At 36.3% G+C, this 14,037-nt stretch overlaps 1 protein-coding gene across 1 annotated transcript in view; it reads left to right on the top strand.

Annotated features, from left to right (window-relative positions):
* The window catches only part of sh2b3 (SH2B adaptor protein 3), a 33,179-nt gene that overhangs the window by 12,666 nt on the left and 6,476 nt on the right, over window positions 1–14,037 (top strand). Inside the window, exons 3-4 of the mRNA XM_057324702.1 lie at window positions 11,219–11,323; window positions 12,738–12,832. Of these exons, the coding sequence (XP_057180685.1) occupies window positions 11,219–11,323; window positions 12,738–12,832 (200 nt within the window). The remainder of the gene's footprint in view (window positions 1–11,218; window positions 11,324–12,737; window positions 12,833–14,037) is intronic.

Raw genomic sequence — 14,037 nt, 5'->3', positions numbered from 1 at the left:
TATTTTTACAGCGGATATGTGAGACGATTGTTATGGAGTTTAATATCTGAATGTTTCTAGTTTGTTTTGTCTGTGACCATCTGCTTTTTTGATTCATTGAAGCCGTTCAGTCATTAGTGAGCACACATCCATCTAGTTTCAATGTAAGATGACACTTTATAGTGTAAAGCCTCCCACGTAAACCCAGTCGAGATAAAGATTCATTGTGTGCTTTGCATATGGCAGCTCTTCATTTTGTGTGTGTGTTTTGGGAGCTATAGTCAGAGGACAAACAATGCCATGTTGGTGGTGGGCGTTTGATCAAAATATTGACGTTGTGTACAGTTGTAGTGTGTTGAGTGTTATTACGCTGCACGGTCCTGTGGCGTTGTGTTTTCATTTTATGAAATAAAATATGCACGACAAGCCATTTCACAGGGTTGTTTGGGTTTTTTTCAACACAAAATTGTTGGGGAGTGTGCATGAAGTGAAGTGTGCAAGCCTAATGTTGTTAAGCTCCTCTCCATGCCAGCATTTTTTATTTCCCGGTCAAAATTTATGAGCCAAAATTAAACTTTTGTGGCTTCTGAAATATTATTTGACTGCACTATTGGAGCAAAACTCACGCAATATCCACGTAAACCTTCCTTTAGGAACAGTACCAGCCTAAAAATGAACCACTTTCTTTTACCTCTGCAACACAAAGGGCACTATTTAGAATAGAATGTCCAAACTGTCTTTCACACAATAAAAGTGAAAATGGCGACCATTGATTGCATAAATTATTGTATGAATAGGGTTGTAACAATATTATTTATATCGTGTTATCGCAATAGCAAAATCGTCTCGTGGTCACATGATTAAACGATAGGTCTTCCGGGCCTAACATAGAGAATGTTAATAATAGATAATAAAAATAATAGATGTTATCTTTACAAGGTCCATCTGGTGCATTATTATTATTTTAAAATAATAATATTATATAAAATATTATATATTATTAAAATATTATTTTATTTTATAAAGGGATTTTTAGGTCATTTCACCCATCTCATACTATAACTCATACCTCTAAGCAACAGTTATGATTAGAGGATAAAGAAAAGAGGATGCTTATGGCACATTTCCAAATCATTTGTCATTTTGAATACGTCTGTTGTAAGCCTACTTTCATGGTGCTTTTATGTTCTTTTTGAACTTTTACAGCTCCAGTCCCCACCCGCTTTCAGTGTATATTACAGAGCCACATGAGTAATCTTCAGAACCTCTTTATGTGTGTTTGACAAGAGAAAGAAGTATTATTACTCAGAATAACAGATAAGCAGAGGACATAAATAGTCAAAAATGTATTTTGGGGTGTACTGTCCCTTTAACTAGGTGTCATTTCGCTTATATCTGAGACTATTTACAGTGTTTTATGTTTGCATTCCATGCATTCAGGCATTGATCATACAGGTTCTGAAAGGGCTAAAGTGACTCGTAGTACCGCTGACGGTTGACTCTGACAGCTTTTGTTTTCAGTTTTGTTGCCCTGATGTAAACACATGGTGTTAGGTTCCACAGTGTGGTTTTCAAGTGTGTGTTCATGTGGAAAACATGCCACACAGCTCTTTCATTTGTGTATCAAAGGTGTTTGCTGGCTGCGTGTGTGTTGTGTCTGTTTTTGTGTGGACTCACAGCTGTTTTAGAGTAGACCTCGTTGTTAATTGTAATGTGCTCCAAGGTTGCCACATGCTGTGCTTAACACGTGTAATGGAAAATGTTATATAATATATAACATAATAGGCTATATATTTAATATAGTATTCATAAAAATAACAAGCTAAAGGAATAATTTAAGCAGATCGTGCCCATCATACATTCAAATCATTAAAATTGGCGCGGTTGGCAATCAAACTGCGTTCTGTGCCTGAGCAACAAACATAAATACTCGAAACATTTTTCTAAACTAATCTAAACCTAATAAAGAAACGAAACGAAATATAATTTACCATTCAAAACAAAACTGAACAATATTAATGCTTTTTAACTATTTATTTATACAATACTATAGTTTATTCTAAACTATTTTAACAGTTTAAACGGTGTCATTCACATCATTAATTCAAATTCCTGCTCCAGCGCAGTTGGCAATCAAACTATGCGTTCTGCACCTGAGCCACAAATCAAAAAATACTCCAAACATTTTTCTAAATTAACTTAATAACTAAATGAAACGAAATATGAATAATTTGCCATTAAAAACAAAACAAAATTATTTGATGGTTGCAGCCGTTTCAACAGTATCATTCCCATCATTCATTCAAATCCGCGCTCCAGTGCAGTTAGCAATCAGACTTAGCAGTTAGCAATGCGTTCTGCACCTGAGCCACAAAAAAATACTCCAAACTATTTTCTAAATTAACTTTTACTTCACGAAATGAAACGAAATATTAATAATTCATTAAGAGCGGCCAAATCAACAATTTTGTACATTCTGAGAAAAGTAGATAAAAGTGGTGATGATGACATTATCCTCTCCATGATAAAGAAAAACACATTCACACGGTCTTGAATGTTCCTGGCGTCTTTCTGATGGATTTGTTGTGTTTTTGAAATCTAACTATGGTCTGTTTCACTTGCATGGAGATCTCACTGAACCCCATGGTGTGGGTTCACAGCAACAGCTTCCAAATGCAAACACCACACGTAGAATCAACTCCAGACCTTTAACATGCTTCATTTTTGAAGAAATTATTTAAGGAAAAGCCCATACCTGTGAATAAAACCGCGTTTGATTCAACTGTCCAATTACTTTTGGTCCCTTGAAAAAGGGGGGAGCTTCATATTAAAGAGCAGAGGTGGACAGTAACGAAGTAAATTTACCTGAGTACTGTACTTAAGTACACTTTTTGAGTATCTGTACTTTACTTGAGTATTATTTTTTTCTGAGTACTTGTACTTTAACTTCACTACATTTGAAAGACAAATATCATACTTTTTACTCCACTACATTTATAAAAAGGTCCAAAAGTAGAAAATGGTTTCTATGCAGCGGGGTTTCCTGTGTGCTCAATTTATCTGGCTTGCGATCTGCCAGGACCTTTTACTGTTGCCAAGTATTTCAGTTTTTCTAAGCTCGCGGTTGTCCGGCAAGCTTTGAATGGCCTATTTGGCAGATTTTTTACGCAAATCTGGCAACTCTGGGATCTTCCCCGCTAAACTAGTGTAAACGTAGGCACTGCTACACCGTTGATAGCGCTCTAAAAAGACAAATAGAACAATAAAAGACGAAAAAGGCACATGTTAAAGTGTGGTGTAATCATCTGTGGGTTACGATCAGTCAAAGATCGTAGAAACATTGTCATGAAAATGATCGGCATAACGGCTAAACGGTAAATAAGCATCACATACACCTTGAGCTACGCGTGCGTGTTAACTTCTGATCTGCTGCTGTATCATTTAAAGCGATTTGGAAAATGAATGATGTTTTTACTGAAGTAACTATAGTTGAAGTATTCCTGTTGAAATAAAAACAATAGAACCCTGCCCAAAATACAACATAACATGTAATGGATTTAATGGTTATAATGGGAATTGTACTATGGATACTTGTTGTCTACTTGTATGTGATGGATTCTATTGGTGGGATGGTAAATCCTATTGGAATAAAACCCAAAACACACTACAAAGAGGAATTTAATTTAAAAATCTCATTCTAATTAAAAAATTCATTGTTTTTTTTCAGCAGGGATGGTATTTGCATTAAAACCACAGTATCCACAAATTTACCATTTTCTAAATATAGGAACCATACTCCAATTAATAATCTTTAGTAAAACCACAGCAACTAAACATACCATAGTTTCATTATATTCATTATTATACTAGCTATAGTTTATGTTTGTAGTTAAATTATGGTAATAAGTCCAACAAACACATGGCTTCTACACTTTACTATTTACAAGAACCTTACTACTTACTGGTAAATTGCTGCTAAAACTGGTAAAGGGAATATACAAAATAAAAGAACACTGCTCATAAATACATATAGGCCTAGGGGGCTAATGAGGATAATTAGGCTAAATGATCATACAGGATTATATCTAAACTAAACATATGTGTGCTAAACATATAAAGCTCTTAAAGGAGTTGCTCACTGCAAAATTTGCCCCCATTGACTTTCCATAGTAGGAATAAAAACTACTATGGAAAGTCAATGGGGGCAAATTTTGAAGTGAACTACTCCTTTAATACAACTGATACTGTGAGCTACTCTGTGTATTCAGTAGGCTGCTTCAGAGGCATAAGGTATACGACAATAAAACAATGCACAGCTGACATAAAGGAAATTTACTTTTAATACTTGAGTACTTTTAAAAGCACGTACTTCTGTAATTTTACTTAAGTAAGAATCTGTCTTTACAACTTTTACTTGTAGTGGAGTAATATTTGACCAGTAGTATCTGTACTTTCACTCAAGTAAGGAAGTTGTGTACTTCGTCCACCTCTGTTAAAGAGCTGTAATTCCTAAAGCCTTCAGCTAATCTGGATGTAAAGTGTGCACTTTAAAACAATAGCCATTATGAAACTGTAACTTGAATATAATCTGATACACAGTTAAAATAACATAAAAATGTGCTTCTGTCCAAATATTTATGGACCTAACTGTATCTGGTGCCTTTATGGGAGCTGCGTCACATTTGCATGGAGAAAGCTTTGTTGATTATAAAGGAAACAAGTGATTTATAAGCCAGAAGAAATTTGTCACCTGAGAATATCTCAAGTATCGTTTCCTTTGTGGTCATGCGTTTCAGTTCGCATTCACTTTGCTTTGACTTTCACGGGATGAAAGAAGGCCGAACAGAACAAATTGTTAGCATTTGAATATCTGTTGGTTCCTATGGCCACGCCTTGCCTTTTGCTATGTCCAACAAGCTGTTCTATCAGTGCTTGTTCTGCTGTTTTAGCAAACACATTTTTGTAATCATTATTTATGATTTCGATTAGTTGTCTTAGGGCGCTTTCTCAGCTTTAGTTCGGTTCATTTGGTCCGGACCAATGGCAAAAAATTATACATTATAGCATTTTTCAGCGGTGTTGGTTCCCGAACCAGTTGAAACGAACCAAAATGCAGTCACGTGACAACATCCACATCACTCGTTGGTTGGAACGTATAAACTGCTTTTTTAAACTAAATAAACTCACCGTCAATATCGTGTGTCAGATGTGGTAACGTTAGCCCGGTCAACTGTGCTAGCATCAGTCGCATCATTGTTAGCGGTGATGGCGATCTCAACAACATCCACCGGATCAACGTCCGGTTTTGTCCCAAGTATATTATCGAGGTCATCGTACCAGGGGAACTTGTACATCCCGCACTTGGATGTACTGCTGGCGGAGTTTCTTTACCTTAACCCGGCACTGTTCCACAGATCTATTAAACCCCCTTTCCCTGAGTTGTTTGCTAAACAGTGAAAATATCGTTGTGTTCTTGTGAGTTTTCGAAAATTGGGATGTAATGTGGTCATCAGACCAAATTTCTATGAGGCTCCGCACCTCCTCACAACTCCAAGTTTGAAGCTGCCAAGCTAGTGCAAATTGTCACCAAACACTTGTCCTCATTTCATAATGCACAGCGCAGCTGACTTTAGTCCAAAAAAGTGCAGTACTTTTTGCATTTGGGTCTGTTCGAGGTCAGATCACGTTCTCGCCACAAACGAACTGCTCCAGGGTTTAAGCTTATTTAGTCCGCTTTTGGTGTGCACTCGAGTCCGATTGCTGCATTCACACCTGCCCAAATACGTCCTTTTCACATGACATCATGCATCTTCCGTTCTGCCGCGAAGCAGTGTATCGTTACTTCCGCTAGCACTCCAGTTCATAATGTGGCGGTAATGCACCTATAAGCTGGTTTGCCAACCGCCAGTAAAACTCAAGAAGGTACTTCCGCTAGCGCCTCAGAATGGAGTTTACCAAGTCCCTTGCACATCTGCCAAAAATACGACTAGATTATGTACAACGTTGTGACAAGCAGAGCGGGACGAGAGAGATGCGAGACCGGTGCAACGCGAAGTTCCCTCACGGCCCTCGTCCCGCTCTGCTTGTCACAAGCGTCTTGCAGACAAATTTTCGCTAACGACAAGATCAAAGCTAGAGAAAGGATACAAATTCTTCGTTGAACAGTACCTGTTTGATTATGAAGGTAAGTGTTTTGTTTTCTTTTTGTGTTAGCGAAGGTGCTAGGATAAGTACTTGAATACGTGTTCTGTCAAATTTTTTCACTGTTGTTAAATTCCAGCGTGACGGCAAAACGGAAGTTCTTCTTGTTTTTTGCAAGACGGATGTTATGATACACTGCTTTGCGAAAAGGTGGAAGTTAAGAGACGTCATTGTGAAAAGGGCCTATGCGCACCAAGAAGAAAATGAATTCTAGTGCGATTCAACCGTACTAAATGAGTCGGGTGTGAAAGCACTCTTAGAATTTCCAAAAATTGGCCAATGTTAACTCGACAATTGAATCTAGTTTGGAGTTAAAAATTGTATTACTTATTCTTTATTTTATTTTTGAAATATTTAATCTTGGATTACTGTTCCATAAAAGCAGAAATGATATATATTTGCTTTTGACCAAAATGTTATAAATATTGAGAAATATATTTTCTCGTACTATTGGTATCGCCAGCATTGTATACACAGAGTCAGTGTCATTACGAAGAGTTCGTATGGGCTTTGTCGCAGCTCATTTGCTAAACCTGCATCCGCCAAGCTGGTATACCTGACCTCACTGAGCTACCAATGGAAAGCACCGCCTGTTCCCCTCCATCTCTCTCACTTTGTGTGTATGTGTGTAGGTGCTGTGGTTCGTCTTCTCTAGTCCGTAAACAGGATGCTCGCTCGACCTGTGTGAATATGAAGTTGAATATGAGTAGCTGCGTATGTGTATTGTGATGTGCCATTGTGATTCTCTGCACTTTCAAGCAAACCATATTGCTTGTGTTTATTACTATTTGAACGATCTGTAATGCTATGAAGCCTCTGAAGATTTGAATGTAAAGCTGCAGAGAAACTGCTGAAGCCATTTAGAAATGGATTGAAGAGAATTATCTGTTTTGTCCAACACATTAGTGTTTTGTTTTGTAATGCTGTAGTGCATTAAATATGTGACACATGGTAAGGTGCTCTAGATTGCATGAAAATGTTTTTTTAAGAAAATGATATTTGTCCATCATGGGGAGCTTTTGAGTGACACAGGAAACTTGCTTTTTTCTTACATTTTTTTCCACTTTTCTTACACACTCTCTCTCTCTCTCTCTCTCTCTCTAACTCTAACTTTCATGTGTATTTTCTCAGTACTGTGTTAAGCTGTGGTGGAGCGGCAGTAAAGGTCAGAGTGATTGACACTCTATTTTAGCAGCTCGCAGCAGTGCTGGGAGATAAATAAACCAGGGATTGTAAAAATAAAGCCTGTGAAAACTAGAAAGATATGAAAATGTTCAGAGCCAGGTAGGGTCAGCGTTTAGCCCGGCCTGGCGCACGTGTGTTTTAAAGTCACATCGTTACACGTTGAGTACTTTTTTACGTGCCGAAGTAAAGGTGCATTCACACTGACCACAATTTAATAAAATCTGAGGTTGTTGAGGACCGACAGGTGGATCACTTGACATGTAGAACTTGGAGATGCGTTTATTCTTATAAGAATTAACATTAAAATCTTAATCAGGAAAATCAACAAACTTTTAACCAGAAAAACAAATAGCATTAAAATGTACTGGGGAAAAAAGCTGTAAAAAACGCACACACACCATACCTACTGTATATATACACCTACCTACCTACCTATATCTATACTTACCTACCTAACTATATGCGCATGTGTGTGTGTGTTCATTTTTGTATGCTTGTAGATATTTATTTAATGTGAAGGTATTTATTTATTCACAGAAACTTCATCATATATAGGCACTTTAGTAAATAGATGTTGCATTTTCTTTCAAATGATAACTCTCTTTATAAATCTGATTTTTCAAAATCTCAGATGTCGCTCTTTCAAGTGACTTTTTTGCTACTGATAGTGTTGTATCGTTTCTAGATTTCTTTCCTCGTTGTTATTGCCAATTTCATAATCTGACTCATTCTGAAACATATGTGACTAAAATCAAAAGTAACAATTAGGAAGCGAGTTATTCAGCCGAACGACACGCTGTCTCTCGAGGTGTATTTAATCACACACGTGTACAAACACGTGTGTGTTAAGTGATAAATGAAATGTATTTTTAATTGATTTCTTTTGTTTGCTTACTCCAGTGAAATGTGTCCACTGTGTTCTTGGGCTGGAGGACTCACGCATATCGACATGTGCATTTATGCATTTTGCAGGTGCTTTCATCCAAAGATATTATTTTATCAGTATGTGTGTTCCCTGAGAATGAAACCAGCAATATCCTCGCTGTTCTATCAATTGTGCTATGGGAATACTATACTGACTGCTGTTTTTATGGGGTTGACTGGACTTCCAGGCAGGAAATGCAGCTGGAGTCATGTCAGAAAAAAGATAAACAACATTGTACACAGCTTAGCAAACAAAAAACAGGCCATACACGGCAAGAGAAATTGAGCTTTAGTGCGTACAGGAGAAATGTCTGAGTTCTGTTGTCTGTGATCATGATCTGTAAGAGTCAGCGGTTTAGCTTTCACTGAATGTAAAGTTGTTAAATTTGTGACGCACCGAAAGATATCATCCAGACAGTGATTTAAGGTTGGATTTGTTAACAGAACATAAACTAAGAATAATCAATTCGTTTATTAATCTTAATGTTAATTTCAGCATTTACTAAGACGTTTATTAAAAATTTGTATCTGTTACATGCGGAAAATGATTGTCAGTGCAGGTTAGCTAATGCAGCGCAACCTTTTTGTAAAGTGTTATCAGATATTTCATATTTTCATATTAATGTCTTTGTAAGAAATATAAATTATTAAAATAATAATTAAAAACAAAATATATTAAAAATATAAATTATTTTTATTAGTTAGTAGTAGTAGTATATTTTTATATATACAGCCGGGAAACCATTTTTAAAAAATTCAATTTTTCTGAATTTACTATTTATCAATATGTGTTACTGGAAAATATCATTTAAGTTTCATTCTGTGAACTACTACCGATATTTCTCCCAAATTTCAAACAAAAATAGTTTTTATTTGCATTTATTTGCAGAAAAAGAAAACTGGAGAAACAGTTCAAAATAACATAAAAGCTGCTCTGCAATGCAGAGAATACTGCAAAGAAAACAAGTTCATATTTCCTTGTAAGCAATACAACAGTAATTTTTTTACATGTACAGTATTTAAAAAAGTTCAACAATTATTTTTTTATGTGATAACCTTGTTTTTATCACAATTTTCATGTGTCTTTTACATTGCTGTTTAATGACTTTGTCACTCCTGAGGTTTGATTTTGTTGAAATTCAACAGACACTGGACTGGAATGACCACAGTACATGTAGAAATGCTGATTAAATGAAAATTTGGAATGGTCTCTTCATTTTGTCTGTAGCTGTATGCATGTATATATTTGGATTTGCTGTTCAAATTGAGTTCTCAATTCTTGGTGGCCTGTACTCCAACACAAACTAAGCCCGCTGTAGTATTAAATATCTTACAGCTGGCAGTGTAATAGTCTTGGAGCTTATTTTGTTTCACGGAAATCTGCCCGAGAAGGTCAATAGTAGGCTACGTACAGTTACAGACTTTGGCAGGGAGGTCTGTTGCTCCACAGACTTTGGTAGGGAGGTGTGTGTGTGTTCATGTTTGTATATCCCGGTGGGGACCTAAACCTGAATGCACATCAACACATGGGGACTCGTGTCACCGTGGGGACCAAAATTGAGGTCCTCATGGGCAAAAAAGATTATAAATTGTACAGAACAATATTTTTTAAAAATCTAAAAATGCAAAAAATTTCTCTACGATCTTTAGGTTTAGGGGTTGGGTTAGGGATAGAGGATAGAATATACAGTTTGTACAGTATAAAAACATTACGCCTATGGACTGTCCCCACGGACATGTGTGTGTGTGTGAGACTCACCGAAAATGAGACATTTCTTTGCACGCCGAGTTGTGAATGACAGAAACTGTTCTGCTTAATTCTCTGGGGGCGGTTTCCTGGACAGGGATTAGCCTAATCCAGGACTAGGTTTTAGCTAAATTAGGATATTTAAGGCGTTTTAAAAAACATACTTTACAATCAAACATTACTGTGTGCATCTTTATCGCACTGATATATTTTAAGATGTGCCAAGTTGTTTTCGATCAAGATGGCACTAACATTTTAATTAGTCTGGGACTAGGTTTAAACCCTGTCCGGGAAACCGCCCCTTGATGTGTCAGATTAGATTTAAAGGGATACTTCACCCAAAAATGTTTAATTCTGTCATCATTTACTCACCTTCGAGTTGTTCCAAATCTGTATACATTTCTTTGTTCTGATGAACACAGAGAAAGATATTGGAAGAATGCTTTTAACCAGACAGATTTTGCCCCCCATTGACTCCCATCGTAGGAAAAAATACAATGGTAGTCAAAAGTGCCCCAGAACTTTTTTCTGTCCTACATTCTTCAAAACGTCTTCTTTTATGCTCAACAGAACAAAAAAAATGATAAACTAATTTTTCCTACTATGGGAGTCAATGGGGTGAAAGATCTGTTTGAAGGACAATCATCTTTCCCTCTCTGCTCAGATCAAAGTCAAATGTCATCATTTGTCTTAAATTATAGGTCAGACTGTAATGCACTTTTATATTTTATTGACTTGGTAGACTTCCGGCTGAACAATGTAGTGGGAAAACTTGATTCTTTTATTCATTTTTTAGGGGGGGGATTTATGAGTTTGTGGTGAACATGTTTGCTCTCATATAAGATTGTAATGCTTTGTGTGATCTTTGATGTATTATGAATGCAGCTGCTACTGTACCATACTATATACTAGGGATGTGCGAGACTAATCGACTAGTCGTTTTTATTAACTACAGTTTATTCATTTGGTTTATACTCTAGAATAAAATAGTATGCTATGTAGTTTACTAGTAAATATGGAAAAATACAAAATGTCCAGTTTTCATTCAATACCAGCCCACAAACTGAAAGTGTATCATTCAGTTTTATATAATGTGATATGTAAACATTACTGGAAAGTTTAGCTGAAAAGAAAGAAACTAAAATTGTGATTTCATAAAAATTGTCACTTTATGTGTTTCAGGACTACAAAACTGCAAAGCTAGCCGTATCCTGTTCAGATATCAAGGAGATACGACGCTGTAATCGACTAGAAATGCCTGACAACATGAACACATTTGTCTTAAAGGTAAACAGATGCTCAAAAACACACAAAAACATAATAATTTCTTCCAAAATACAAGTTACTAAAGTTTTAGTATTTTTATAAAGTAATATTAATGTGGAGCTTCAAAATGGCCGAAAAGCTGTTTAGAATTAGTTTGTTGTGTCATTTTTCATTCATACCAGTGGAAACTAATAGAATAACCACAATTTAACGTTGTTTCTTGTACATCTGACAGTAGTGATTCATAACTGTCTTTTGATTTTTTTTTTTGGTAAATGTATGAATTGCATTTTATTAGGTGCAGGCATTTTAAATTGGTTAAAAAATTGATTCAACATCTCCAATAATAAAAATCAAATGTTAGACTGTTTTTCAGATGATCTGTGAGTTAAACTGATGGGGAGACATATTTCACCCAAAAAAATTAAGAAACTTATTAATTATTCATTTTTTATTACAAAAGTTCTACTGAGCATTTGTAATGAAATTTGCTAAATAAAGCACCCAAATGGTTGTGTGTATTATATTTTTATATATTAATTACTTATTATTAAATACTATCGTAAAGATATGTTTCTGATTGTAGCTGTTTCATACTGTAAATATGCATATAAACACACATAGCCATAATTCTTGCCCGTTTGTCTGTGAATCCAAATATCTCAAGCACACATCAATTCTGATCTTTCTCGAGCCTGAAACTGAAATAGAGAGTTACGCCTTTGATTTTTATCTTTTACTTTCTGCTGAACTTGTCGTGATATGTGAAAAGATTCAGCGAGCGTGTTACACCATTGCTACTTTTCGTGCCAAACATTTGTATAAAACTTTATAATTATTGATTATTTTCCATGCACTTTTCTCTAGATTACACAGACTATTTAAAACTTAATTTAAGAGGTAAAATGGTGACTTCATCTTTGGTGACAGCACCTAAAAATATACACTTCCTTCTGCATGTACAAATATTGATGTTAAACTGACGGGTGTGATATATTAGTAAAGAAAGACATGCAAAGTTGCAGAATACTCGATATTTGTTCTGGAAAAAATTGCCACACTGTCATAGTTTGCGAAACATGCTTTTATATATAACACTGATTCAGTACATAGAATTTTTTTCTATTATTTATTTTATCACCTGTAATGACCAAAGTGTGCGAGGGCAGTTTTTATTTGTTTGTTAGCTGCACACAAAATTCAAGGTGAAACAACAAATCCAGAAATAAATCAAATAATCAGCCTCCATCTATTCATGAAATACTGTATTTGGCTAAGAATAAACATTTCTCTATTAATTGTCCCTTGAGCGCTCCAAAATATAACTGACTTATGCCCGAATCTTTATTTTCTCATTTTTCCCTTCGCCCGATGACCCTCAACCCACGCATTTCTCTCTCTCTCTCTCTCTCTCTCTCTCTCTCTCTCCCATCAGGTCACTGGTCATCCAGGTAGTTTTATATTCGAGACAGAGAACGAGCAGCAGGTGAGCTCTTGGACCACAGAGCTCAGAGAGTGTATCTGCAGCAGGTGAGATCATCTGTACTAAACTCCAAACATCTGCAAAAGTTCCTGACATTCCTCTACTGAGAAAACCCACTCATTTCCTCTTACACACAGAGAGAAAATAACTCGCTTTTAATAAAACTGAAATCCGTTCAGTTTGACCTATTGTGATCGACTAAATCTCAATGCAGTCCTTTAAAACCGTTTCTGCGCTGGCGCACATGTGAAAAGACATGTCCTTACGTACATTCTGTATGTTCTGCATATGGTATGTTTGTCGAAAGTGATGTGTGTGTGTGTGTATGTGTTTCATTTCCTTTTATTGGTATGAGGGTACTGAGAACTGAAGCCCGTGTGAATGTATAAATGTGAGTTAGGAAGAGAGAGAGAGAGGTCTTCCTGTTATTCTGATTACTAAGAATCTCAAGAACTCGACTCAGCACATCTCATTGGCCTCTTTCTCTCCATGCCATCACTTCTCTTTCTTCATTCTTCATGCAGTCTATGTTTCATAGACCTCTCGCAATGTTATGTCTGATTTGGCTTCACCCCGCGTGCCGCAGTGTTGAAATAAGAGCGTTGTACAGTGTTTTTTCTTTTCCACGAATTACAACACACATTTCCTGACTCGAACCAAAAGCTTTTGTACTGCTGCCTCCCGCAGCTTCCCCAAAACCCCCCATCTCTCTCTCTATCTCTCTCTCTCAGCCTTTTTTACTGTATTTGTTACTTATGTTTAGAAACGCTTACTGACATGTCTCTCTCAACTATTCCTGTAGTATGCTAAAGGGGTGCACAATTAACATCTAAAACAATCATAGCCATTACGACCACAGCTGTGTCACTTCGTGTAAGGAAATTGTATTTGTCTAAAACCTTTTTTGCTTTTTTACTTCTGCTCTAGCTTCTGTACTGCACTAGTTTACTCTTGAATCTTGGCCTTGCCGCATCACAAGTATTGTTGGTTGCTCTTGTATGATGTGAATTGATGTGTAAGTCTCTTTTTCTCAGCACTAACTTGTTGTCTAACGTAAGGCTCATACAATATTAAAAGTAGAGTTCACCCAAAAATGTAACAAAAAAACCCTCATGATTAATTCTCCTCATGTCGGTCTGACCTGTATGAGTCTTTCTTCTGTGGAACACAAAAGAAGATATTTTGAGAAATGTCTTAGTGGTTCTGTGTCCATACAGTGGAAGTCAATGGGGGCCAGTGATGTCTGGTTGCA

Source organism: Triplophysa rosa, linkage group LG2 (genome assembly GCF_024868665.1).
Source record: "Triplophysa rosa linkage group LG2, Trosa_1v2, whole genome shotgun sequence".
NCBI classification, from domain to species: domain Eukaryota; kingdom Metazoa; phylum Chordata; class Actinopteri; order Cypriniformes; family Nemacheilidae; genus Triplophysa; species Triplophysa rosa.
Note: the sequence above shows the minus strand (reverse complement) of the source record. Positions and strands in the feature narration are given on the sequence as shown.